This window comes from Lissotriton vulgaris, chromosome 12 (assembly GCF_964263255.1).
Source record: "Lissotriton vulgaris chromosome 12, aLisVul1.2, whole genome shotgun sequence".
Taxonomy (NCBI): domain Eukaryota; kingdom Metazoa; phylum Chordata; class Amphibia; order Caudata; family Salamandridae; genus Lissotriton; species Lissotriton vulgaris.
Window position 1 is genome coordinate 774,242,019 of NC_141700.1, and position 27,072 is coordinate 774,269,090.

At 48.5% G+C, this 27,072-nt stretch overlaps 1 protein-coding gene across 3 annotated transcripts in view; it reads left to right on the top strand.

Moving 5' to 3' along the window:
* The window catches only part of SLC12A9 (solute carrier family 12 member 9), a 163,834-nt gene extending 142,292 nt beyond the window's left edge, over positions 1 to 21,542 (top strand). For all 3 annotated transcript variants that reach the window (XM_086946117.1, XM_086946118.1, XM_086946116.1), the window contains exon 14: positions 16,788 to 21,542. In XM_086946117.1, coding sequence (XP_086802243.1) covers positions 16,788 to 17,626 — 839 coding nt within the window. In that variant the 3' untranslated portion in view covers positions 17,627 to 21,542. The remainder of the gene's footprint in view (positions 1 to 16,787) is intronic.
* The last annotated feature ends 5,530 nt before the right edge of the window (positions 21,543 to 27,072 follow it).

Here is a 27,072-nt window from a genome sequence, read left to right on the forward strand (position 1 = left end):
GTTTTGTGAGGTGTAAAGGAACCGGGAGAGGATCATCATTTTAAAAAGCGCACTCCTGCCCAGTGGGTTGAGGGGGAGGGTCTGCCAGTTCTGGTCTGTCTTCATCCGCGCGACCAGGGGTGCAACATTCAAGGCCCATTCAAGGCCCATTCAAGGCCCATTCAAGGCCCATTCAAGGCCCATTCAAGGCCCATTCAAGGCCCATTCAAGGCCCATTCAAGGCCCATTCAAGGCCCATTCAAGGCCCATTCAAGGCCCATTCAAGGCCCATTCAAGGCCCATTCAAGGCCCATTCAAGGCCCATTCAAGGCCCATTCAAGGCCCATTCAAGGCCCATTCAAGGCCCATTCAAGGCCCATTCAAGGCCCATTCAAGGCCCATTCAAGGCCCATTCAAGGCCCATTCAAGGCCCATTCAAGGCCCATTCAAGGCCCATTCAAGGCCCATTCAAGGCCCATTCAAGGCCCATTCAAGGCCCATTCAAGGCCCATTCACGGCCCATTCACGGCCCATTCAAGGCCCATTCAAGCTCAGGCAGGAGGGTAACCCACACCCCCAGGTATTTGACTGAGTGCCTTCGGAGGGGTATCACCGCCTGCCAAACAAAGCACACCCAAGAGGGGTGTAAAGAGACCAAGGTTGATTTCGCCTGGTTAAGCCGGAGCCCCGAGACCCGTTCAAATGCTGAGAGCCTCTAGGCATCTAGGGCCAGAACAGTCCGGGTCCGCCAGGTTGAGGAGAACGTCGTTCGCATATAGAGCTATCTTGTCGATTTGGCTCAGATCTCAGGCCCAGCCCTGAATGAGGGGGTCCTGACGGATGCGCGCCGCCAGGGGCTCCATCGCCAGCGTAAATAAGAGGGTTGAGAGCGGGCATCCCTGATGGGTGCCACTCCGGATCGGGAAGGCCTCGGATAGCTCACTGTTTGAGGACACGGACCCTAGGGTTACTATAGGGGACCTTGATTAGGCGGCAAAAGGGAAGACCAAAACCCATCCTTTCCAGGACATCCTCAAGGTACCTCCAGTCCACCGTATCAAAGGCTTTCTCGAAGTCAACGAAAAGCAATGCCAGATATGGGGTCAGGAGGTGACGGTGTGCCATAGCCACGTGGAGGCGGCAAATACAGTGGTCCGGGTGGACCAAGTCTTGCAGGGAGGGGCGGAGTCTCTGAGCTATCACAGTGGCAAAAATCTTGATCTCTGTGTTGATCAATGAAATTGGGTGATAATCTGCACACTCCAGGGAGGGCGGCTGCATTTTTGGAAAGACCACAATAGTGGCCATGTCGGACTCGGGCGGGAAGGATCCCTCCTCCACCAAATGGTGGAAAAGCTCAACCAAGTGGGGGACCAGGTCATCTCGGAAAGGCGGCGTAGTATTCCTGGGGAAACCAGTCAGGTCCGGGCGTCTTGCCCGGATTGAACAGGGAAATCGCCCCTGAGAACCTCCTCCGGGGTGAAAGGATGATCTAAGGTGTCAGTGGCCTCTTGGGGGAGACGCGGCAGCTGAGTACCGGTCCCATCCAGCCATTCAGCCAGGAAGGCGCAAGAAAGGCGAGCGGCGTATAAGGCAGCGTAGTAGCTTGCAAAGGTGCAAGCAATGGCCGGCGACTGTACTTGGCAAGACCCTGAGGTTGTCCGTATCTCGGAGATGATACGGTTAGCCCCTGGGTAGGACACTAGGTTATGGAGAAGTTTATCATTCTTTTCTCCAAATCCATAAATACGCGCCACAGAGGAGCGCCAGAGCATTTTAGCGGACTCCAGTGAGATTCGACGAATCTCTTCTCGGACCAATGCTAGTTGTCTAGAGGAGTCCTCGCTACCCTCGGTCAGCTGAGTATGCTCCAGCTGCTCGGCCCCAAGTCTCCAACCGCACAAGCTAGGCGGTCCTCTAGCCACGCCCCAAACCACCGCTTTACCGGCCTCCCATAACGTCCCCGGTGAAGGGACTGAGCCCCCATTAGTGGAGAAGTAGTGGCGTAGTTCTTGCCCCAGGGACTCCACCATTGCAGCGTCCTGCAGGAACCAGGCGTTTAGCCGCCAGATCGGCCTTGGGCCCGCAGCAGAGGCCAGACGTGGAGAAAGACTGGGGAGTGGTCCGAGACCCCTCTGGGCAGTATGACGCGGAGAGAGACGGGGGAGTGGTCCGAGACCCCTCTGGGCAGTATATCGACACCAGTTAGCAGTCCGTAGCGGGCATGAAACCCAGATCTTTTGACTGGGTGTGAGTGTTTGATTGATTCAGATGCTCCGTCCATCACCACCCCCTTTTGTAAAGCTTTTGGCCGCCAGAAGTGTGGCAGGATATGCTCAGACGTGAGTCCCTTGCTCACTTTGCCACTGGATTCAAGCAAGCCGGGCTGAAGACTGCTGGAATGCCAGAAACCGGTCCTCGGAAGCTTGTTTCCGGTCCAGGGAAGACCTGGCTTGGCAGTTCGGGCTGGACTGTTCCCATGAGGCACAGGGTCAGACTGATTTGCATATAGCCATGTCTGAACTGGGGTGGCAGAATGGGCTAAAGAACGGTGATGGATTAAACCCAGATCTTTTGACTGGGTGTGAGTGTTTGATTCAGATGCTCCGTTCATCACCACCCCCTTATGAAAATAAGGTCTATACAGGAGTGGGTATGGTGGCCAGCCGAGGTGTGGGTGTGTTGCTTCCTACGGGGTTCCACACTCTCCAGACTTCGCAGAGACCCACCGCTGATGCCCAGCCGGAAAGGCTCTTCTCAGAGGTCAGCAAATGGGGCGTCCTACGTGTCGAGGGAGGCTGCAAGACAGCGTTGAAGTCACCCCCGACAACTGTAAGGCCTGGAGGAAAGGAGGAAATAATCAATGTCCGGTGTCGAAGGGTGGGTGCCTGGAGCGCCGGGGAACATAAGTGCAGAGGAGGTTCACCGGGCGTCCCTCGATCGTCCCCGACAAGGCCACGTACATTCCGTGCGCATAAGACTCGGCTGTAGCCACGGTAAAGGGAAGCCCTTTTCGGAGTAGAATGGCCACCCCCTGGGAACCCCGGGAAAAACCGGTATGCCAGACCCGGTCAAACCCGCATCGGGCTAGAAAGTTGCATTGTGAGCCCAGAAGGTGCGTCTCTTGGAGAAACAGTATGTCAGGCATATGGCGGTGGGCAGCGCGAAGTACAGCTGTACATTTGATTCGGTCAAGGAGACCGTTTGTATTGCAGGAAAGGATGTGGACAGGCCTATTGAAGGTGTAGGGCATTTAGTGAGATGAAAAGGGGGATGGCGCGGGTGCAAGCGGAAGGTTGCGCTCGGCCCAGGGAAACACCCATCCAGACCCGGGGCTTAAAGATGAAGCATGAGGGATTAGTGATGTGCATGACTGCTATGGCGTATAGGAATGAGCGGCTACCAATGGGAACAAAACACAGCGGCCCGTAGGCAGCTAAAAATAACAAACTGTTGGAAGACAACGGTCTCCCCTCCCTCCCTCGACCCCCAACTCCCCCCACGCTACACTTCAAAACAGGAAGCATCTGTTGCCCTGAATACTCCAGAACCACCAACAACCCCACAACGGGTAACCCTCTAATCTAAAACGGTTAGCAACAATGAGATAGGGACATGGCTGAGTCGGACCCCCCTCCATGTATGCGGATGAAGTGCTATCAGCTAAAGGTATAGAATGACAATCGCGTGACAAATGAAGTGCGACAAATCCAAGACTGTAGAAAAGATCAAATCCCACCCAGACCACACAGTGGAGCTTATTAGGAACCTGTTTGTGACGTCAGGAGCAGTCACATTGTGAAGAAGGTGCTGCGAGTGGCGTCGATCACACTCCTCCCTGCGCACCAGATTCACAGATCACAGGGCTCCCAGAGAGGTCAGAGTCAGACATGGCCCGTCTCGAAGTTCCGCTGGGCCCTGGGACGCTACCCAGGTCGATCAAGGAGGATGCCAGACTGGGAGAGGTGGAACCTCTGCCCAGGCTCCGAACCGGAGAGTGCCGGGACCGTGCCTCTGGCGACCGGGAGCCCCCTTCCTACCCCCCCCCCCCCAACCACCCGGTGGCCTCCCTGCCTCTGGGACTCGGTCTGGTGCTGCTGAGACTTAGGCGTGACCTGGTTTGGCTGCGTCTGGGCCCTCCGGGCCGGATAACGGGCCGCCCCCGGCAGGTGGAGCTGCTCCTCCGTGAGCCAGGTCCATGCCGCCTGAGGAGAGTCAAAGAATAATGCCTTACCCTGGAAGACCACTCTGAGCCGGGCAGGGAAGAGGAGCCCGTAGCGAAGGCCCATCGCCCTGAGTTTTTGTTTCACTTCATCATAGGATCGACGTTGTATTTGCACTTCCCTGGAGGAGTCTGGAAAGACCATGATTTTGGAGTTCAGTGGACCCAGCTTCCTGGCGGCCCCCAGTATGGCGTCTCTGTCCCGGAAATTGAAGATCCTAAGGATGATGGTGGCGGTGAGCTCGCTCCACCGCGAACCAGGGGGAAAGTTTCTCTTTGGGCATCCAGGAGCGGATCCAGGTCTCTATAAAGGTGGCGGCATGGTCCTTCTCCACTCCCTCCGGAAAACCCAGGAGGCGCAGGTTGTTTCGGCGTGCCCTGTTTTCGGCATCTTCAGCCCTACGGTGCAGCTCCGAGGTCTGCGTCAGGAGACGGGCCACCTGGCATTTGAGGGTACCTACATCGTCCTCAACCTTGGTGATACGGGACTCCGCCTCTGTGATGCGCGCCATGGTCTTACGGAGGTCGTCGCGAATTAAGGCCACATCCACTCGCACCTCTCCTATCTTACTTTCCACGGAGGCCTGTGATGCGTTGATCGCCTGCAGGATGGTAGAGAGGTCTCCCCCGGCGATGCCAAGTATGGTCGGGGGTCCGCCCCCTGAGTCCCGGTCCGACGTAGTAAACTGCTCCATTTTAGTTTACGTCTTGGGAGCAGGGGCTGGAGTGGTACGAGGCCTGCCCATGGTCCCCGGCGAGGTCGATAAGTGTGGTCAAAAAAAGGGGGGAGAGAGGGGGCCAGCCGGCGTACCCGCCACTCGATATAGTGGCCGAACCCTCGTCCCACACACCACACCCCATTGCACCGAAGGCACTCTGATCCCCAGGGCGTGACCAACTGCCGTCAACAGCGATACCACAGGCGCCCGTGGAGGGAGATCTGGGGCGGGGGTGCGCCACCGGAGAAGATGGCCGAGTTGCCCCCGCGCTGAACCGTGGTACACTGCTCCCCTTCCAAGTCTGGAGGGAAGCAGTGGGTCTCTATCGCAGCTCACCCAGGGCCACCTGCCTGATTCTCGGGCCCCAAATAATGAGCACGTAGCAGTCTGGAGGTCCGGGCCGAGGTCGGCACCACTCCGTCCCAGTCCCTGGGGGGCTCCAAACAGCCAATGACCACACAGTACCCCCCACTGGGACCTGCAGCTCCGGGCACCCCCGCTCAGCACACCCCAGAACAGCGGGGGCCACACCACAGTAACCGCCCAAGGAGGGACGTGGCCCACGGCGCAGCGTCCCTCAGGCAATGCGGGTCACGCTTGTCGGGTGGTAGGCTGCCTCGCGGAAACGCACATATGCGGCCTAGGCCGCCTGGAGTAGGTCCAGGACAGGGGGCTCGGCGTGGATCTCCAATCTCATCCCAAGCAGTCGCCATTTTGGTTGTCACAAGTCGGAGCCAGGGAGAGACGTCACAGAGGCAGCAGAGGCTCGGATTGGCTCCCCGAGGACAACCGAGAACAGCCGGCTGCACGGGGAGTCTCAGCAGGTAGGTGGGGGGGATCTGATGGCAGCTGACGGCAGCGGATGTGAGGCGGATGACGGAGGGGGTCCGGAGCGCACTCAAAGTGCAACCGCCATCTTGACACGCCCCAATTCTGGATTTAAGGCCTATCAATCTGTATATACACTCAGATCATTTTCACATGATCACTTTACAACAAGTGCTCCCATTATTACAACAAGGCGACTTTCTCACTACACTAGACCTCAAAGACGCCTACTTTCACATTCCCATACATTCTTCTCCCGGGAAGTATCTCAGGTTTGTGCTACAAGGACAACATTATCAATTCAAAGTGCTTCCATTCGAGGTCACAACTGCACCAAGAGTGTTCACAAAGTGCCTAGCAGTAGTAGCAGCACATCTCAGAAGACAACATATCCACGTCTTCCCATACTTAGACGATTAGCTCATAAAAGCCAAGTCATTCAACCAGTGTGTCCAACACACATCTCAAACAATTCAAACACTGCACGACTTGGGGTTTACAATCAACTACACCAAGTCACACCTTCAGCCCTCTCATGTACATCAATATCTAGGGGCTACAATAAACACCAATACAGCTCTAGCTTATCCCAGTCCAGCAAGGATACAGAGCAATCAAGCCTTAGTTACAAGGTTTTGAAACCAACACTCTCTACCAGCCAGGGTGTTCATGCAACTCACAGGCATGATGGCATCTTGCATTTTTATTGTACCATATGCAAGACTGCAAATGCGCCCATTGCAGGAATGTCTAGCACATCAGTGGAATCAGGGACAAGGACAACTAACAGACCTGGTGTTGGTGGACAGCGGCACACATCGCTCTCTACAGTGGTGGAACACCAAAAACTTTTCCAAAGGGCAGCCGTTCCTCAAGCCTGTTCCACAATTAGCGATGACAACAGACGCATCCCTGACGGGATGGGGAGCACATCTGCTCCACCACACGACTCAGGGAAGATGGTCCTCTCAACAAAAAGTGCTTCACATCAACCACCTAGAGTTGCTGGCAATTTTCCAGGCACTAAAGTCCTTCCAAGTACACATTCAAAGCAAAGCTGTGTTAATCCGGACTGACAACATGACAGCCATGTACTACATACAGAAACAAGGAGGCACACATTCCCTGCAACTGTCCCAGCTCGCACAAAACATTTGGAGATGGGCCATTCCACAAAAGATATATCTGCTTGCAGAACACCTTCCAGTAGTTCACAGATAGCCGATCTGTTAAGTCAGCAGACACAATAGATTCACGAATTGGAACTATATCTGCAAGTTCTTCTACCATTCTTTCACATGTGGGGACATCCAGACATAGGCCTGTTTGCCACACACGAAAACGCAAAATGCCCAACCTTCGCCGCCCAGTTTCCATATCCGCTCTCCAAGGGCAATGCGATATGGATGAACTGGTCAGGCAGATTTTCCGCCAACCCCGCTAATACCCCTAGTGGTACGAAAGCTCAGACAAGTCTCTCAAACTCATCCTGGTAGTTCCCACATGGGCACGCCAACCGTGGTTCGACACACTACTGGAACTTTCTCTAGTTCCACACCAAAAACTGTCTCTGACACCATCCATGCTAACGCAGAACCATGGAGACATCAGACATCCAGATCCAAACCAACTGAATCTGGCAATCTGGCTCCTGAAGTTTTAGTTTGGTTACCGTAACCTGTCACCAGATTGTATGAATATCATCAAAGAAGCCACAAGACCCACTACTAGAGCTTGTTATGCAGCTAAATGGAAAAGATTTGCCATTTACTGCAATAATAATCAAATTGATCCTTTAGATGCTTCTATCCAAAATATTATGTTACCATCTCCATTTACAAAGATGTAATCTAGCTTGTTCATCTATACGTTTACATCTAGCAGCTATTGCTGCATATCTACAAAACAGACAACATATGACGTTGTTTAGAGTGCCAGCAATAAAAGCTTTTATGGAAGGACTAAAAAGAATTATTCCTCCTAGGCTACCACCCTCTCCAGTGTGGAACCTAAACATTGTTCTTACCAGACTCATGGGACCCCCTTTTGAGCCTTTACACAAATGTGAACTACAATTTCTCACATGGAAAACAGCTTTCCTTGTTGCTATAACCTCTCTTAGAAGAGTAAGTGAGATTCAAGTTTTCACTATACAAGAACCATTTGTACAATTACACTGTAACAAAGTGGTCCTAAGAACTAATCCTAAATTCCTTCCTAAAGTAATTACTCCATTTCATTTAAACCAATCTGTTGAGTTACCAGTGTTTTTTCAAAACTTAGACTCAGTAGCAGAAAGAGCTTTACACACACTAGATGTCAAAAGAGCTCTTCTCTATTACATAGGACCAAGTCCTTCCGTAAGACAAAGCAATTATTTGTAGCCTTCTCCCCACCACATAAAGGCAATCCCATTTCCAAATCAGGAATTGCAAGGTGGATTGTTAAATGTATACAAATATGCTATCACAAAGCAAAATGCACATTAACAGTTCCTCCTAGAGCGCACTCCACACGCAAACTAGGAGCCTCCATGGCTTTCTTAGGAAACATTCCTTTAGAAGACCTATGCAAGGCAGCAACATGGTCTACAACACATACATTCACTAAACACTATTGTGTTGATGTGCAAGCAAAGCAGCAAGCTGCAGAAGGCCAAGCTGTCCTTAAAATTCTCTTTCAAACTACTGCAACAGATACAGGTGACCACCGCAAGGAGAGACACTTCTGCACAATCGATGCTAAGTGTACAATCTGCAGCTCATATGCAGCGAACGGAAAATGCTACTTACCAGTATTCATCTGTTCTTGGCATGTAGAGCTGCAGAGTTGTACACGCCCTCCCACCTCCCCGGGACCTGTATCTGTTCCAGTTTTTATCTTAATTAGATATACACGCATGGCCATCCCTTCTTATCCAGTATTAGGGGTGTCTTTCATGGATTCACATGCCTGAATCATTCCCCGTCGTCGAGACGGGAGCCTCCGGTAAATAAAAAAGTAATGTCTTATAGACATACATAGAGAAAATAGGCCTAAGGGCCTCCCCTTAGTAGCCTTTCTTAGTCCTTATGTAAAAAGGACCAAACTCTCCTAGTCAGCCAATCAGCTCCGACCTCCTTCTAGAACCTTCCTGGGAGGAGCCTCAGTCCCTCAGATTTTCTACCGCACGTTGTGCTAGGGAGTCTCCTCTGAGCTCTGCTCAGATTCTGTGTATTTTTCACTTAATTTGGCTTTTCTACTATGGATTATCTTCACATACATTCTTTATCTCAAATAAAGAAGGTATAACAAGGGAAAGAACGGAAGAATTCTGTTTGGAGCCTGCACTTCTTGTTCCAAGAGGTAGCTCTGCTCTGTTCCTCACTCTCACAGACCAAAAGGTATGTTGCACTTTTTCAAGTGATTTTTGAAGGGTCGTGAAGAGAGGCTGTTAATATGCTTAATGCCAGAAAGGAGGTTACTATTTGCACTTCTTGTTCCAAGAGGTAGCTCTGCTCTGTTCCTCACACTCACAGACCAAAAGGTATGTTGCACTTTTTCAAGTGATCTTTGAAGGGTCGTGAAGAGAGGCTGTTAATATGGTTAAGGCCAGAAAGGAGGCTATTATTTTCTCCAGTTACTGAGATGAGGTGTTGCCCTCAAAGTCTAGGAGACCTTGATAAAGAATTTCCTCAGACTCATTCCTCAGGTTACCATCCTGAGAAGGCCCTAAAAAAGACCGCTCATGGTCTTCCGGGCGCAGTCCTTCAACAATCTCCCCACTCTGTGAAAAAGGAGAGTAAAGGACTTGCCTTTGGAGAAATGTCGGAAACAATGACGACGTATGAGCTGTCTAAATCGCCTCCTCTGATCATAGGATCATTCAGAAGGGCGTCTCCTACCCGAAGTACAGCCTAAGGAGCCATCGATGTAAAAAACATCATCATTGCTACCACAGCCTCTGCGTCTATATAGCTCATCTACAATGCTTGTCTAAGCGTCGACGATGAGTGTCGACGGCGACGACAGCGTCGACGTTGACGTCGACGACGAGGGAAGACCGTCGACGACGAGCCGTCGACGACGAGGCCGTCGACGGCGGTACTATCGACGACGAGGCCGTCGACGACGAGGCCGTCGACGAAGGGGCCGTCGACGACGAGACCGTCGACAACGAGACCGTCGATGTCGGACACGCAACCATCGACGACAACCTTTAGGAATATCGATTATGGCTTCATCTACATGGCTGTTCCTCTACGACGGCATGTCTACGGCCTGCCTACGGTTTCAAGGATGGCCTCATCTACGAAGGCGCATCTTTGTGGGCGCGTCGCGGCCTGTCTACAGCGTCGACAAGGGCCTAGTCTACGAGGGCCTAGTCTAAAAAGCCCTAGTGTTCGATGGCCTAGTTTACAATGGCCTACTCTACGATGGCCTACTCTATAGTCTACCATGGCCTAGTCTAATGGCCTACTCTACGAAGGCCTAGTGAGCGATGGCCTAGTCGTCTACGAAGGCCTAGTGCTCGGTGGCCTCGTCTACGACGACCTAGTCTAAGATGGCCTAGTCTCTGACGGCCTCATCTACAAAGGCTAGTCTAAAGAGTCGACTACTCGCCTACGACGGCCTGTCTATGGTATCGACGATAGCCTCATCTACGTAGGCTCATCTTCGAGGACTCATCTACGGCGGCATAGTCATGGACGACATCGTCTATGACAACCTGTCTAGTCGACCTGGGCCTTCTCTAAGATGGCCTAGTCTAAGACGGCCTCATCTACGCGGGCCTCGTCTACGAGGGCCTCGTCTACGATGGCCCAGCCTACGAGGGACTCGTCTACGATAGCCTCGTCTAGGATGGTCTTGTCTATGATGACCGCATTTACGACGGCCTCAGCTACGAAGGCTAGTCTTCGACGGCGTCGTCGCCATTATCTACGACGGATCATATATGCAGTCGTCTACGACGGCCTCATCTATGACTGCTCGTCTACGACGACATAGTCTCTGACGGAGATCTCGTCGACGGACTCGCAACGAAGGAGGAAATCCGCCAATTCTGTACTCTCTTCTAAAGGGGGTATGGTCATCTATGACTGCTCGTCTGCGATGGCATAGTCTATGACGGCAACCTCGTCGACGAATTCATCGACGGAGGAAATCCACCAATTCTGAAATCTCTTCTAAGGTGGTATGGAGAACTACTCAACGTTTTCAGACCTCAATGACCTCTCAAGAGCAGGCCTGCTTCTTGTACGTCTCCAGAGACACCTTCAAGAAGGCTGTGAGGTCAATACTGGTTATAAATTACCTATAGTCGGAAAAGGTACGGGTCAGGTAGTACCCCTCCTCTGTATCACTAGTGATCCCTCACACTGGCGTGTTTAACAGGAACTTTCTATGCCGGACTCCGTAGTGACACGGGCGGCCTAGAAAAACTCCGGGGATCCTTCGGCCCCGAGGTCACCTCCTCCTGATACGGAGGATTTAAGAGGGGACAACCTTAGGAACAGGTTTTCCTCAGTGACCGTTCTAGCGCTCCTGGTACGCTAGCATGGACAATTGTGGCCTCACTGACCCCATACCAGTCGGAATTGCCAGGCTCATCCGAAGTGGAAGTAAAATGGAATCCGCTACATGGTGAAGCATCGGCGTTAAACTATAGACTGCGCGAAGAACATCGCTATGACAGGGTTCCGCCAGTTGGCTGAAACAGCAGTCTCGCGGATCCAAGGGGGGCCCTTTCCGTCTTGAGGTGCAAACGACGGTTGTGGTCAGGCCATATGAGGGCCAGTCACTATTGGCACGATTAGTTAACGAGACAGACAATGCGAGAACTTTGAACACTCTTCAGTATATGAACCAGTCCTTTAGTACAAAGGGAGGAAGAAGAAGATCTTCCTGCTCTTCAGGCCAGAGTAGACCGCAAGGCCTTCAGTCGCCAACAATAGCAAAACAAGCACCCCTCTTCTGAGAACTTGTCTTCTCAGGGAACGGACAGCGGAGATATCAAAAGGTACAGCTGCATCTACGTCTGGGTTATACTGTAGAAAGGAGCTATAGCGAGAATTCCTCCTCCTCAAAGGAGCTATAGCGAGAGTACCTCCTCCTCATAAGGAAAAAGGGTTTTTTGTTCCCGCTTCCCTTTTTTATATCCAGAAAAAGATAAGAGGTGGAGACCAACCTCGGGCTTCAGAGATTTCAACACACTCCTACAAGAGACAGTTGTTTCGCATGGCAATCCATGAGGTCCTGCAAACAGGACGTTTAACTCCATATCCCACTTCACAGAAATCGCTAAAAATACTTACGATTTGCAGTAGTGGCCGGACATTTGCAGTTTCGCGTTCTGCCTTTCGGGCTAAAGTCTGCGCCACACATGCTCACGAAATACCGTTCCCTGGGGGCGACATTACTAGGACACCAGGTCCTTCGGTTTCTGAATGACTGCCTGGTCAAGGCTTCATCCTTGCAAGACGGTCCAGGTCTCCCAACGCCTGCTTTCAGTTTTCAATGCTTGGATCTCATCCTCAATCAGGAAAAATCGGTCCTGGAACATTCTCACTACATCAGTTTCCTAGGTACTTCAGTTTCCTAGGTATACCCTGGACACACGGTCACCACAAGCATTCCCATCGGTGAGTGATCGTGTATCCCCCTCGCTCTCAACTACGAACGAGACCTCTACAAGAGGCGCTATCGAAGCGGTGGTTACATTCCACAGGGTCATCTTGCCACATAAAAGATACTCCGCACGTGGCCGGAATCCTACAATGGGGAATACCCTCTCAAACACTGTCTCAAGGCTGGTCACTCCTACTTCCGGCGGTTCCTCACGTTGTCACATAAGGTGGACGGTGGTCTCCTATGGAGAAGACACTACATATCAATCGGACTAACCTGCTGGCGGCCTTCCTGGCCCTTCAAGCTTGCCTACCAAGAATAAGACGAACAATGGGCTCACCAATGCGTTCAGCAGGCAGAAACCATTGTAACAGAGAGCTGGACCAACACATCATTGGCCACATCTTCTCCGGATGAAGCACGACGCACATGGATCTAATTGCGACGTGAATGTACGCTGAATGCCCACACTTCGGAAATTGGCTGGGGAATGCATCTCCAACCGCATGGCGCACTGTTTTTGCGTGGGCATTCCACCATTCCCGATGCTCCCATTGTCCTCAAGACAAGAATGGTGGAGCCTTGTATTCTGGATTTACTAGCCCCAATTGGGCCGAGGCGACATTGGTTCAGAGAACTCCGCCGCCTATCCCTGGAGCCGCCGATCCACCGGCGGCAGTATCTATCTCTGCTTTCTATGAACGATAAGGCAGTTCAACATCAGGGTCTGAAGTCTCTCAGGTTGGTCGCCTGGCCCCTGAGTTCAGAGTTCCACAATCGGAATGATCCACATGACTGTAGACATTCTTACCAGAGCGAGTGCGGATAGCACATAAACATATCCCCGGAAAGGGAAGCGCTTTGTGTCCGGAGCGTAGCCGCAGAAATATGCTTTTCCCCACATCACTGGTGCAAATATTGCCTTATCGTTTACATCTACCACAGTCGGACCTAACCCACTCCTCCATTACAGTACCCTTAACAGCGTCATCTCGTTATATATAAAAATTCCAACGAGCCCATCGCTCTGGTCAAGCGGGTTGATTAAGCAAGTTCTAAAACGATTATATAGATCTTTCCCGACAGTAAGGAGGTTACCACCTCCTGGCATCTCAATGTGGTTCTTAACATGCTCATGAAACATCCGTTTGAACCAGTACACGGAGCTGACCCAAAGTATGTCTCGGGGAAAATCCACACTAAGGGTCAGAGAGCTACTGACGGTTTTCTATCCAGAAGAGTGAGCGAGCTTCAAGCTCTGTCCATTCAGGAACCATACATGCACTTCAGGAATGATGGCGTGGTGCTGAGTCCGAACCCAAAAATTCGTTCCAAAAAGTGCCTTCAGACTTTCATCTCAAAGAGCCAGTAATCCTTCAAACTTTCTTTGCGAACCTTTCCACCGCAGCAGAATGGGCTCTACATTCTTTGAATCTCAAAGATGGCTCAGGTTCTACCTAGATAACTCTAAGACTTCAGATACTCTTCACAACTGTTCGTGGCATACAGCAGGCCAAGAATGGGCCTGTCCCTCACGAAACTAAGCATCTCAAGATGGATCTCATCAGCGATTGCATTCTACCACGACCAGGCCGGACGGCCTTTAACTGATCCGGTCACTGCACATTCCATCAGGGCGTGGCCCACGTCAGCAACACTCTTCGCGTCACTGCACATTCCACCAGGGCAATGTCCACGTCAGCAGCTCTCTTCGCGGAGGTGCCAATATTGGACATTTGCAGAGCGGCGACCTGAAAGTCACCGCACACTTTCTCCGGACAGTACTGCCTGGATTTCGAACTTCAGAAAGACGTGGCAGCGGGTCCAGCGGGGCTTCGCCATCTCTTTCAGTGAGGTGAGCCTTCCTACATCCCGCCGTCCAGGTATGCACATTCCTTGCTCTTGCGATACTATATGTGATAATATATGCATTGTCTAACATGACTGCAGAGCTGATTTACATCGCAAATGTGCATATCTGATTGCTAACTATTCTGATTCAGGCATGTGAATCCATGAAAGACACCCCTAATACTGGATAAGAAATGCGTTACTTACCTGTAACAGCAGTTATCCAGTATTGGTGTCTTTCATGGATTCACATGCAACCCTCCCGCCTCCCCGGGAAGGACTCACATCCCTCTCTAACAACATTACGCCTACCTAGCTGGGTGCGTACGAAAATCTGAGGGACTGAGGCTCCTCCCAGGAAGGTTCTAGAAGGAGGTCGGAGCTGATTGGCTGACTAGGAGAGTTTGGTCCTTTTTACATAAGGACTAAGAAAGGCTACTAAGGGGAGGCCCTTAGGCCTATTTTCTCTATGTATGTCTATAAGACATTACTTTTTTATTTACCGGAGGCTCCCGTCTCGACGACGGGGAATGATTCAGGCATGTGAATCCATGAAAGACACCAATACTGGATAACTGCTGTTACAGGTAAGTAACGCATTTCTTTCTTTCTACGAACTCCATCATTTTCCATCATGGCGAAAAACAATCTGAGGATGGAGTCGATGACCATGCGCAGTATTGTCCAAGGGAGGAGTCACCTATCTCGTTACTACAAAGACTTCTTCCAAGACGACAACAACATGCAATCATCCGAGCCCAACACCAGGTGGCGATCTAATGTTAAGTGTACAACTCTGCAGCTCTACATGCCAAGAACAGATGCATACTGTTAAGTAGCATTTTCCTTATGGCGCACAGGTAATAAAAACATAAACACACTTAGATTTTTTAACTCCAGGATAGCAATGCTGTAGAGTGGTCGAGCAGTATTCTTTATGGAAAAAAGTCATTGGAAAGACACTGGATGGGAAACCCTGCTATAGTTAATGAGGGAATGGAGGAGGGTGGTTTCTCATCCAGTATCAAGTAATGTCTGTCTTTCCCAGCAAGCATCCCTCTCCTACCAAAATGCGTGCATAGCCTGAAAGTTGGATGGAGCATTGCAGTACCTGTGCTATTGGGGATTGCACTTCCTACTAGTATCTACTTAGGTGCGTAGGAGTGTTCTATTTCTGCAATAATATGAATTAAACGGAGTTGAACTGTTATTGCTAGCTCATGAGGAGCCATTTTAGCCTCGCCTTATTATAATGCAACTATGTATATTTCCGATTGGGCCCTGAGTGTCCAAAATTGGTCGGGTTCCTTACTTACAAGCATATGGTATGTTCAAGATTCTTTTTTTTCTCTGACTGGCTGTATAGTAATCTTAGCCTCCTGAAAGTCGGTGGGGGGGGGGGGGCATTGTTGTGCCTCCAGTTTCACTTAATGTATGTCTATGGCATTCCTCAATTATAAATATCTGAAGAACTGGGTTTTATGTTGACCAAACTTTTATGAAAGTGTTTCAAATTATTTTAGTTGGCCAGTTTCCCATAATGCCCCCACTTTTGGACACTGGTAAAGTTGAGACCTATTCGCTTTGCCTGGTGTTCTGTTTTTCTCTGAATTAAGTGTGACAAATTTGCATAGATGTGGCTTCTATGCGTCAGTGTATCTCCAGAGTTGACCTGTGCCTGACTGGTGAGGCCTAAGGAGGACACAACATGTTTGCTCCAGGGCCTAATTGTTTTTAATTGGAATACCCATAAGTGGTGGGACAGCAACTGATTTGCAAATGGTTGGTCTCCATTTTGGAGTCTCTGTTCAGCCGTTCTGTGGCTCCTGTAGTGCTGGAAGAAGGGTTGCAACTGAAGTGTGGGTGTTTTCATATTTCAAAAACCTGGGGCAGATCCCTGCGAGTTAAAGGACTAAGACCCTGAAACTCCTAAACCTAAGAACAGATCCCAGCCAACCGTACACTATTAAACTGAGTTTGGTTTAGCTTTCCACTGAAGACATGCAAACAGCAACAACTACTCTTCTGTAGACCCTAACGAATACTGGTTAGGAGAGGATGCCATCCATCCAGCTGCATTCGACCTACCTACTTGATTTTCCACAAGTAGAAGTTCTGCTGGACAGCTTTATACTCCGCACACACCAAAGCTCTGCGCCTGCTACCAAGTGATTGCTATCGAAGGTAAGTAATTTGATCATCATTGCATAGTTTACCTTTTTGTTCTGGTGTCCTACAGAATTGCAAAGAAGACTTTAGAAAGCACTCCTATGATGAAGATAGCCATGATGTAATACTCCAATTATAGGCAGGTATCTTTTCCATTTGTCTCTAATTGATTGGGTCTGATCCAGCACTGTCAGCTCAATAGTGACGTGGGCTGGACATGTTGGGCAAACAGACCACATTTCATCCACATAAATATCAGGCATTCAAACCTATTCAGTAAAATGGAGACTACTACAGAACACTGTTTCATCTCTACTGTTTATTAAATGTCCGTATTTCCATGAAAAACAATGTGCACATTCTTGCAAACTTTTAAATGGTCATGAATGTCTTTCTCTTGTTATCTCCAGGTGGTATGAAGCCCAACACACTGGTGCTCGGATTCTACGACAACAGCATTCCAGACGACTACTTCCTACAGGACCCCGCCTTCAGCATGAGCCAAGAGAACGACCATTTTGGTGTAGACATCACCTCTTTGCAGGCTCACTTCCCTCCAGCATGGGACGGTGAGGGCCACAAGTCACTCTCTCCTTCCGAGTATGTTGCCATCATCTCTGATGCTATCAAGATGCACAAGAATGTTTGCTTGGCACGCTACTTCTTCCAGCTGGATAAGAAGGAACTGTTTGCCAAACGTCAGCCCGATCGACGTTATATTGATGTTTGGCCACTTAACCTTCTACGGCCAGACAGCACCAGCTATGTGGATATTTGCAGCCTCTTCCTGCTTCAGATGGCTTGTATCCTGACTATGGTGTCCTCATGGCGTTTGGCCCGACTGCGCATCTTCCTCTGCATTGAGGCAGGGGATCAAGGTTGGATCCGCAAGGAAGAAAAGCTGCGAGAGCTGTTGACCAAGCTGCGCATCCGTGCCACCATAAAGATCGTGCCCTGGGACGCAGTGGTGGCCCTGCACTGGCACAAACAGCTCAGCCCAGAGGAGCAAGAGGAAAACTTTGTCAACATGAATGCTGCACACATCACAAACGAGTACCTGCGGGCTGTGAATGAGTTGGTGGTCACGCAAGCTGCCAACACCGCGGTTCGCTTCTTGTATCTACCACGACCACCAGCGGACACTTCCCAGTATGAGCGGTACCTCGAGCAGCTGGAACTCATGACGCGGGACCTGGGACCAACACTGCTCATTCACGGGCTCACGCCTGTCACTTGCACAGACCTTTAAAGCCCAGTGGTCCTGCACTGGCATTCCTTCACTCGCTTAATGCTGAAAGTCTCCAAGGGCAGTACAGCTCTGGGTGTGATTTCCCTCAGACCCAACCTCCTTAGTGCCCCAAGACAACTCTTTGAGAATCTTTGTGCCTGGGCAAAAGAACTTCTAAAGGTGCGAGAATCCTCTCAGCAGTGGCCCTAACTCTCCTTTCATGCTTGGCAGACTATGAAATGGGGCCTGTTGCCAAAAGGATGAACTAGGCAATGGGGAGTGTTTTGAGCTGTTTTGTTGGGATTACTGAACAATTCCTAGTGAAAGTGAAGGAAAATGTAAGGAAAGTGAGATATGGAGTAAATTCAAACCACAGGAAGAGGCCATAAACCGGGAGATAATGAGACTGAAGGCCCTGGGACACACCGCAGGAGCTTGCCCAATTATATTCTGCTTCCGTTGTTGACTGCAATTCATCCCTTCCCAGTTTGGCAGCTTTAAGGTGGCCAACTGCTTCCAGATGAGCAGTCCAGCTGACACTCCAGCTGACACTCCATGAGCACTCGCTTAGTGAAGAATTGCACTGAATGCTTTTGTTTTTCATTTGTACCAGTGTCTATTTTCTATTTATCTGTTTAGTAGCAGTCCCTCTACAGAACCAAGAACCCTTTGTATGAGGTGTGGCAGTGAAGTTATTTTCCCTTTTTGTTTTCGGCCCATCTCATTGACCGAGGTCTGAAATCCTCCTTGCCCTGGCTGGTCAGGACTCCGATGAAGGAAGGACTCAGAGGGGGTAATGTAGAGTGAAAATCCTTACCGACAGTGACCATGGAAAAAATAACTTTTAAGAAATGAAAATGTAATTCTGGATGAATGCAAAGTATAACATGCACTCATAGAAAATGCCAGCCCCACCAAAAAGCTGTTCAGATTGTGGTGGGGGGCATGAATTGAGCATTATTTTAGCCCAAAAGTATTGGAGACAGGTGACGAGATGTGGAAGGGTTGCTTCTTCTGTGTAAATGTCCCTGCAATTATGTATAAGGCTTGCAGGCAAGACTGTTGTGCTTGACCCTTGTCTACAGAAGCCACAGATGATGCGAGAAGCTTGTAGTGCTTGACAGAGCTTTACGCAGGAGCAGAAAAGCATACTAAGGTGAATCTTCTTTATTGGTTTGTGCTCTGGAGAGAAATCATGTAACCATGTTCTCAGTTTTTGTTTTGGATATTTTACTGGCCTTATGCCCTATTTAATTGTGGTGCGCTTTTGTTTTTTGACAGTTGTCTAAACCAGAAACTAAGGCAAGTGTTGGTTAGTGTGGTAACCCGGTGAGTTGTGGGTAATGATGTTATCCAAGAGGTTTTACATATTACAAATGTACTGTAATACTTACTGGTGTTCAGATATTGCCCAACTTGAATGTGGTGTGAATGATTTGGCAGAGGGGGGATAGGGGTAACCTCTTGGACCTCGTACATGGCTTGAATGTACAGAGGCGAAAAGCAATGTACCTTAAAAGAAATGGCAGCGAATATTTGCTTCTCTTTGTGGCTGCTTAGACCATGCGCCCACCATTCCTATTTGGAGAGACCTTTTGAAGACTCCTGAGAAATCAGGATTATTCAGAGTTCATTTCCTTACACCACTAAATGGTCATTCTTCCTTGATCAGACATCAGAGGTCTTAAAAATAATCATGCAGCTACAGGCTAGGAGAAGAACCTTGAGGAGAACTGCTGGGTTGTCTTAATCCTTCTCTTTCCTGTGAGGAGCAGTTTCCTGGTTTGTGGCTAGAGCTGTACCTCTATGCTGTAGTTTAGGAAGTATTGTTTGGAAGTAACGATGAAACTGCTTGCCCCGCTAGTAAAGGTGACACCATGTTGCTTTCTGATCAACTCAGCTTGTTCTTCTGCATTGGCTCAGCTGCCGTAGGCACAAACAGTTTTACTCTGATTATAGTGGAAACTAGGTGCAGGGATTTGTGCAAGACCTTGCATACAAATGTTTGAGATCAAGAACATCTCCCTGGTCTTTAGACTCCTGCGTTACATGAGAGAAGTTCCATTCCTTCTCAAGGGCAGCATGTGACACTTGGCCATGGCGAAAGGCATTAAGTGTGAGCCTTGTTACCAACTCTACAGCTAGCCTTGCTACAGTGCATCAAATGGAGAGAGTGCTTCATGTTCTTCTGTGTGAAGCAGATTAATATTGTCTCTCTCTCCCACTTGCTCATGCTTTCTTGCTAGCTCGTGATCCAAATGCATCCTCTGGAAAACGCAGACTAAGTGCCCAGCCGACTCCTCTGCGTGTGGAGCCGGTTGAACCTTTTGAGCTTATTGTTGCTCCTTGCATGTTAGCACCTGTAATCACACTCCTATATAATCAAAAATTGACCACAGAAACAGGACTTTGTGTTGCTAGGAGGTATACGCTATATTGTGATGCTGCAGTGTGGGGATCGTGTACTGTTGTGATCATCAGAGTGCCTACCTTGTTGATGAGTCTTGGCGTGTTTTGGTAGAAAGGCCATCTCAGTATACATGTTGACTCACACGGACCATAGTTCTCCTGTTCCCTACCCCCAATCACAATGCGCACCGTCATACTCTTCATACCAACAGGACTTTAAAAAGGAAGATGTGTTTCTTTCAGTATGTTCCCAAGTTGTAAAGTGTTTTGTCTCTTTCTGCAGGTAGAGCCTTTTTAGGTTCTAGTCGACTTTTGTAAGGTGGTTGAGGAAGGCATCTTAGCGAGATTGCCTTCATTTCCTATGTTTTTATTGTTTTTATTGTGTAACTCTTAATAAATTGTCTAATCTCAAACCCATCCTGGTGTGCATGCACCTGCAGCGAGAGATGGTCATCTCTGACAAGCAAGGGCTTCGGACGCACCTGGTGGCTCGGATACAGGCACCTCTTCTGTAACCCTGGGCACGTGAACACACATCGCCTCACATGCACATGATGACATGAGACGCATTCCCTGCGGAATCTTCTGAAATTTAGTATATGCACGTGCACTAACCTTTCACACTGAGGCTAAGAAGAATTTGTATTATCACATCAAAAGCACACACAGTGATTTAGTATCACCATAGAAGTATTAATTCACATAGCATAAGCGCTTAGACATATAATTGCTAGATAGGTGTACAATGTTCTTGGAAACAGATAAACCTGTATCTTTGTGCATCTCGGATACACGTCTAGTCCGGATTGCCTCGAACACATAAAATGTGATGGCACGAAAGGCACAGACACTCCTGCAACCTAGACACTTGATTGTTAGACACGAGTACTGTGAAGCAGACCCACATCGTGGTTGCTTATTTCAAAGATACATTTGATGACACTTAGGCCAGCACTCCAGTGCCTTTGAGACTTCCACAGACAAGCAAAGCCCTCATATAAAGATCCCTTATGCCTGGGAGGCGCTACACGTAACTACATTTCTGTGCAATGAGATACGGGCATTTTGAAGCGCCTGATCCTGACTATTGATGGTGGCCTGGCTGGGCCTCTGCGCCAACCAGCCCGTGGGTACCATGCGGCCTGCTTTAAACTAGACTCTCTCATTGTGCCCATACCGAAGAGTATATCTGTGGGTGGGTCCATTCCCAACTAGACTTTCTTTTGGCATTCTTTCACAATCCAAGCCTTAATCCCCTGCACAAATGGATGTCCATGTTCTAATCCTTTTAACAGCCTCAACCGAACAAGCCAGTTGTGAGCATGTGGTACCCAGACGTGTCTCCGTTATTTTAGTTTTTTATGTATAGCATAGCCTCAGGTAGAAATATGAATGTTGTGACTTGGGGGCTGAGAGACAATAAACGTTTGTTAACGCCGTTCTATGTAGTTTTGATAAATAAAAACATTGTTTTTTTTCCTTGGAAAAAGTAAAAAGCACTAAATAAACTAATTATGTTAAAGACTGATGTATTGTCGTTTGAGTTGCTTCATTTATGGTAGTTTAACTATAGTTCTATTTCCAGGTATTTCATTGAATTCCCCCAGGCCCTACATGTTTTGCTTGTGCACATTTGTGTCCATATGTCCGGTCCACTAATATTTGACATCTACTTGAAAGTAGGGTTGCACTCGTAAACACACATTGATTAGTAAAATCCATTCAGGGTTTCAGGCTTCCCGGAATGAGTATGTATGTTTTATGCAGCAAAATCTGCAAATACTGTTATTTAACTGCTCCTGTCCACCATTTGGGGCTGGCTTGTCCTGTCGAAATGTACCAGAGAAATTACAGGGCATACGGTATTTACCACAAAATTCACGATTCCAATCTGTGCGCAAGCAGGTGTTTGCACAGGCAAAGGAAAAACCATGCCACACATAAGGGGTGAGTAGATAGCAGTAGGTTTGTAACTCAGATGGACACAGGAATTGCTCTCCATCTGAAAGTCCACCCAGAGCCACAAAGTAGGTAAAGTCGTACAGTTAAAATAATGAACGACACAAAAATAAGTCATGGTACCTTCAACCATGAGATGTGACCCTTAAGTCTTTTAGCCTTTAATAATTAAAGTAGCATTATCATGTAAAACCGAATTATACAAAGTTTCTAGTGTGTGCTGTCCTTTGGGGTGGAAGGGAGGGCAACTGAGGAGGTGTGAGATCTGATGGAGGCAGACCAAAAAGCACATCACCCAGAAGTAAACTAGGATTACAAATTCACGGTCAAGGAAGTCTACTGACTGGAAAAGGCAACTGTTTCATAGTTCAGTGAAAATAAAGGTTCTTGAATCTCCATGAAAGTGGACCATTTTTAGTTCAATAGTTTGTGGTCTGGCAGACACGGTTCAGATGAGACTAGTTGAGGGTCTTTGTTGGCCACTAAGCCAGTGTTTTGACAGTAGAACTACTGGCGAACGTCATAGGGCTGGTGGGTTCCCCTGAGGTACTAGCCTTTAAGTCTCCATTTATTTGTACCTGCAGGTCATAATCAAATATTTCCAGTAATCTCACAGGAAGCATCCACAGGGGTTTACTGAGTTCCACAAGCAAGTGAGATTGAGGTTTTGTTTCCAACCATAACCGTGTTATCTACAGACACATAGGGTGTAGAGATGGTGCCACATATTTCAGGAATGGTGGTGACTAGCCTAACTTGCTTAAACACATGGAGAGAGCAAGGATTATGATTGGGTACGTCCCTATCCACGGGATATAGTACAAAAATCACATTGAACAAACCCACTAGTAAAGTCGACTCAATAGTAGTTATGAGTGCCAGCAACCCATTAGGTTTATAAAAAAAGACCCCTCACCCACCAACCTAGATGGTGGCATGCTTCATCATCGGGTCCCAACTGGGTAGCCGAATACCACCCAGTTGTGCTACAACGCCTGATTACAGCAGAGCTGGATTTGTGATTGTGTGAAGGGAAAGTGCTAATAAAGTGGTGCTAGTTAAAAATGTCTGTGGGAATCCTTACGGAACATTTTTTATTCCCAGCCGCCCAGGACAAGGTTAAAGGAATAAGGACAACATCAGGATGAAGTGATCTTAGTTGTCACTGTGGTCTACATGTTTCAGCCTCTTTTAAAAATAGTGAGGCTTTATTCAGGACCAGGTGAGATGAGTGAAGTTGTGGCAAAAACACGCCACATGTATAATTGTGCAGCACACAGGTTAAGGTGTGCTGTGCATGCAGTGGTATCTGTGTACTTACGGGCGACCCTTCCATGTTCTGCTAAAAGGTACAACAAACTCATAGCTAGTGTAAATATGTTGTTTTGGTGACAGTTTTTAAAGTGATTAGCAACAAACATACAGCTAAATAGCACGATATTGCACATGTGTGGCACCTTACCAGTGTCATAACAGTTCTCTCATTCTCTGCATAATATACTGAACCACAACTGCATGCATCGAATGCACTTCTGCAAATAATCTACCTGCTTAGTAGTGCATGCGAGTTGAGCACAGGAAACCAGAATATTTTGCACTTATTGCTGACCATCTGGTTCGCAGTATTGATAGACTCACTGATATGCCAGATTGCCATAGACACCAATATAGTCAATGAAGGTGGCAGTAAGATATTGTATAAAAGATGGCATTTTATATTACTTGTCTTTTCCTGTTCTTTTCCTTTACAGGTTCCTCCAGTGGGTCCGTAAGTACACAGATTCCACTGCCTGCACAGCACACCTTAGTGAGTGTGCTGCACAATTTTACTGGTGGCGTGTTTTTGCCACAACTTCACTCATCTCACCTGGTCCTGAAGAAAGCCTCACTATTTTTAAAAGAGGCTGAAACATGTAGACCACAGTGACAACTAAAATCAAGAGACTCCGCGCTCCGTGGGGCCTTTACCGATTGACGTTATGAAGGAATGGTCAATTAACAGGGAGGACTCACAATAGGAGTTTTGGATGACTGAAGTATCCCCTCGCAGGCTGTTATGGAAGACACAAGCTGTGTGAGGTCCCTGTAGAGTGGTGTGTCCAACTGGGGTGCTGTGACGAGGTGTCTAGCCCTGAAGAATTTGTCAAAAGAAAGCAGGCAATGAAACATGTTGGCATGTGAATATTGGTATGCATGAATAGCAACCATTACACATTTTTTATTTGATACTACACTCCCAGTAAATAATAAAGTAATTGTGAGAAAGGTGTGCCTGTCAATTTTAACTATACTCCGTCAATATCATTGAGTGAACTTTCTTGTCACTCTATCACTTTCACTTATTTTGTTTGGACACTCTTTATTTCTTCCTTTTTCATGACAAAGTTGTAGTGTAGTTCCTATATTCCCAATAGGCTCTGCGCATTGGAATAATATATACAGCAGTGTAGACGTAGGACTGAGGTCGACTAGGTCTCTACTAACTATATTAGACTTAATTAGTTTTGCCAGCTAGCTCAGAGGTCACTAGAAACTTTCTCGAATGTTCAGGAAAGAGTTAACTCTCCGGATTTAGACAAGAAGGGATCAGCTTCTGACAACCATACAAACATGACAACTTTGCTCCCTCAGAATAGAGTGTATCTCTAAAGTCGTGTGAAAACAATAGGCAGCTATTTCACTCAGTCAATCGTGTATACTTAGTTTCACCAGAGTGCAGATAAATAGAGAGACGGGCGTTTTCAATAAAAGGTGTTATTTTATTGAGCAGTCTTCTTTCTCATGCAAGAAAAATGAATTGCCACAATTGCAATAAAAGTGCGTACAGCAAAAGTAGTATTATGAAATAATACTGTAAAAGCATAGATATGGTTTCTTAGCCATATGATACTTTAAAATGGATAAAATATATACATACATAAAACCATTGACTAACGTACTCAACTGGTGCTTCTAACTACGACTACTCCGATGTACCTGACCTAAGTCTAATACTTGGGAAGGAGTAAGTAAGTAGCAGTTTAAGTTAAGTTGGTTAAGATTGTTTTTTGCCAAGGATCTGAATCAAGAATTTTCTTAAGGGTTTAGTCAGCTCCGTACCTTGGTAATAGAATGTGGGAGGTCTGGTATCTCTTTCCTCAGGACTCGATCTCCCAGCAACCCGCAAGGGTTGACTCTGGAACACCAAAGCTGGATTTTCTCGGCGTGAGAAAAAGTAGCTTCTTCAGCGCGTCAAAGGGGAGGAGCGGCTTCCATGGGCTCTCGCATCAGCTGGGCTCTCGGGCAAGTAGATAGCCGCTCTGCTCCAAACCACCAAGTGTTTGCTTAAGGAAACTGTTGGTATTTTATACCTGAAAGGTGCCGGGTTTGACGTAAGGTTGGACATAAGACGTCACTAAGAACTAACAGTTCTTTCTGGACTCCAGGAGTTCTTGTTCAAATCAAAACAAAAGCAGGGGGGATTTCCCGGGCTGCTGGAGGCTTGGTTTGTTTAAAGAACGTGTTGCGCTTTCTAGGAGTCGATGGGAGTAGCCGTGCTGTGCTTTGGACTGCACGGGCTATTACTAAATATGGATATGATTCTTGTGCCTTTAGAAGGATATTAATTATAACCGCATAAGGGCATGAATCGGGAATATCAAATTAGGGTCCTAGATAGAAATACAACAAAGTAACCGCCAATGATGAGAAAAGTGGGCTTATCTGGTGAGTACCTACCAGTTACCCCTTGGGTTGTTTGCCCGTGAGTAGTTACTCTGTCGCTCTACACTTTTTTCACAAATAGGTGGGTTTTTGCCTACTAAGGAGTTTTTTGATGCACTGGATAAATTGTAATCCAGGTATTGCCGTTCCCTCTGGTGGACCGTCAGTGGACTAAGGGTAATTGTTTTAAGTAATAGGCAAGAGAGCGTTGCAAATAAACCACAAAAAAAGAAGATAGGTTTTTGCGACTTGATAGTAACGTAATATAGTATATAACCAAAGCGACTATCTAACTCCATTTGAAAAGATTGTTGCCTAAAGAGAACGGGTTCTTTTGTGTTGTTGTTAATACAGGTATTATCCAACACAACTGATCAATCTTCAGGCTGTGGCAGAGCCTGAGGCCCGCTTGAGGTCTGCTGCAGGGGGAATACATTCTGAGAGCTGCGCCCTGAAACTGCTTTTAATTACGCCGCTTGGTGATATTTTTAACAAACCTTTTAAATTGTACTGTTGTGTTCCTGATGCACTAACCCCGTTTTTGTTGTGCAGGATCCCGGTGCTCCCACACTCCTTCACGGTCTCCCCTCGTAGATCCTCACCGGCCCCGGTGCCGAGAGAGTAGAGGGCGGCCGCCATTTTGGGAAGGGGAGTCCCACGAGCCTGGCCGGAGTTAGCGGTCCAGTGCTCGGGTGGGACAGGACACAAAAGGGCCAGCTAGGCAGCGGGTCGCTGCGATCTTCAGGCTGTGGCAGAGCCTGAGGCCCGCTTGAGGTCTGCTGCAGGGGGAATACATTCTGAGAGCTGCGCCCTGAAACTGCTTTTAATTACGCCGCTTGGTGATATTTTTAACAAACCTTTTAAATTGTACTGTTGTGTTCCTGATGCACTAACCCCGTTTTTGTTGTGCAGGATCCCGGCGCTCCCACACTCCTTCACGGTCTCCCCTCGTAGATCCTCACCGGCCCCGGTGCCGAGAGAGTAGAGGGCGGCCGCCATTTTGGGAAGGGGAGTCCCACGAGCCTGGCCGGAGTTAGCGGTCCAGTGCTCGGGTGGGACAGGATACAAAAGGCAATGTGCTTCCGGGAGCGCAGCGGACGGGACGGCGGCGCGACGAAGGCGCGCCAAAGGAAAGCCCGTCTGTGCCCGTCCGTGACCTCACGGGACCCGGGGCCTGTCACCATGCCAGTTGTGCCTTGGAATACTCACCCAGGTACTTGTTATCCTTACGTAAGAGCTACCCCGTAGACCCAGCAACCGCCTCTCACATCTTGGCCCTAGGCATTGCCCAACTCCCTCCCCCATTGGAGGCTATCAACCCCCTGTCCACACCCTCCTGCCGCCCCCCGCACCCGGGTACTTCCATCACCTTATTAAATACTAGGTCGGCAGTCGCG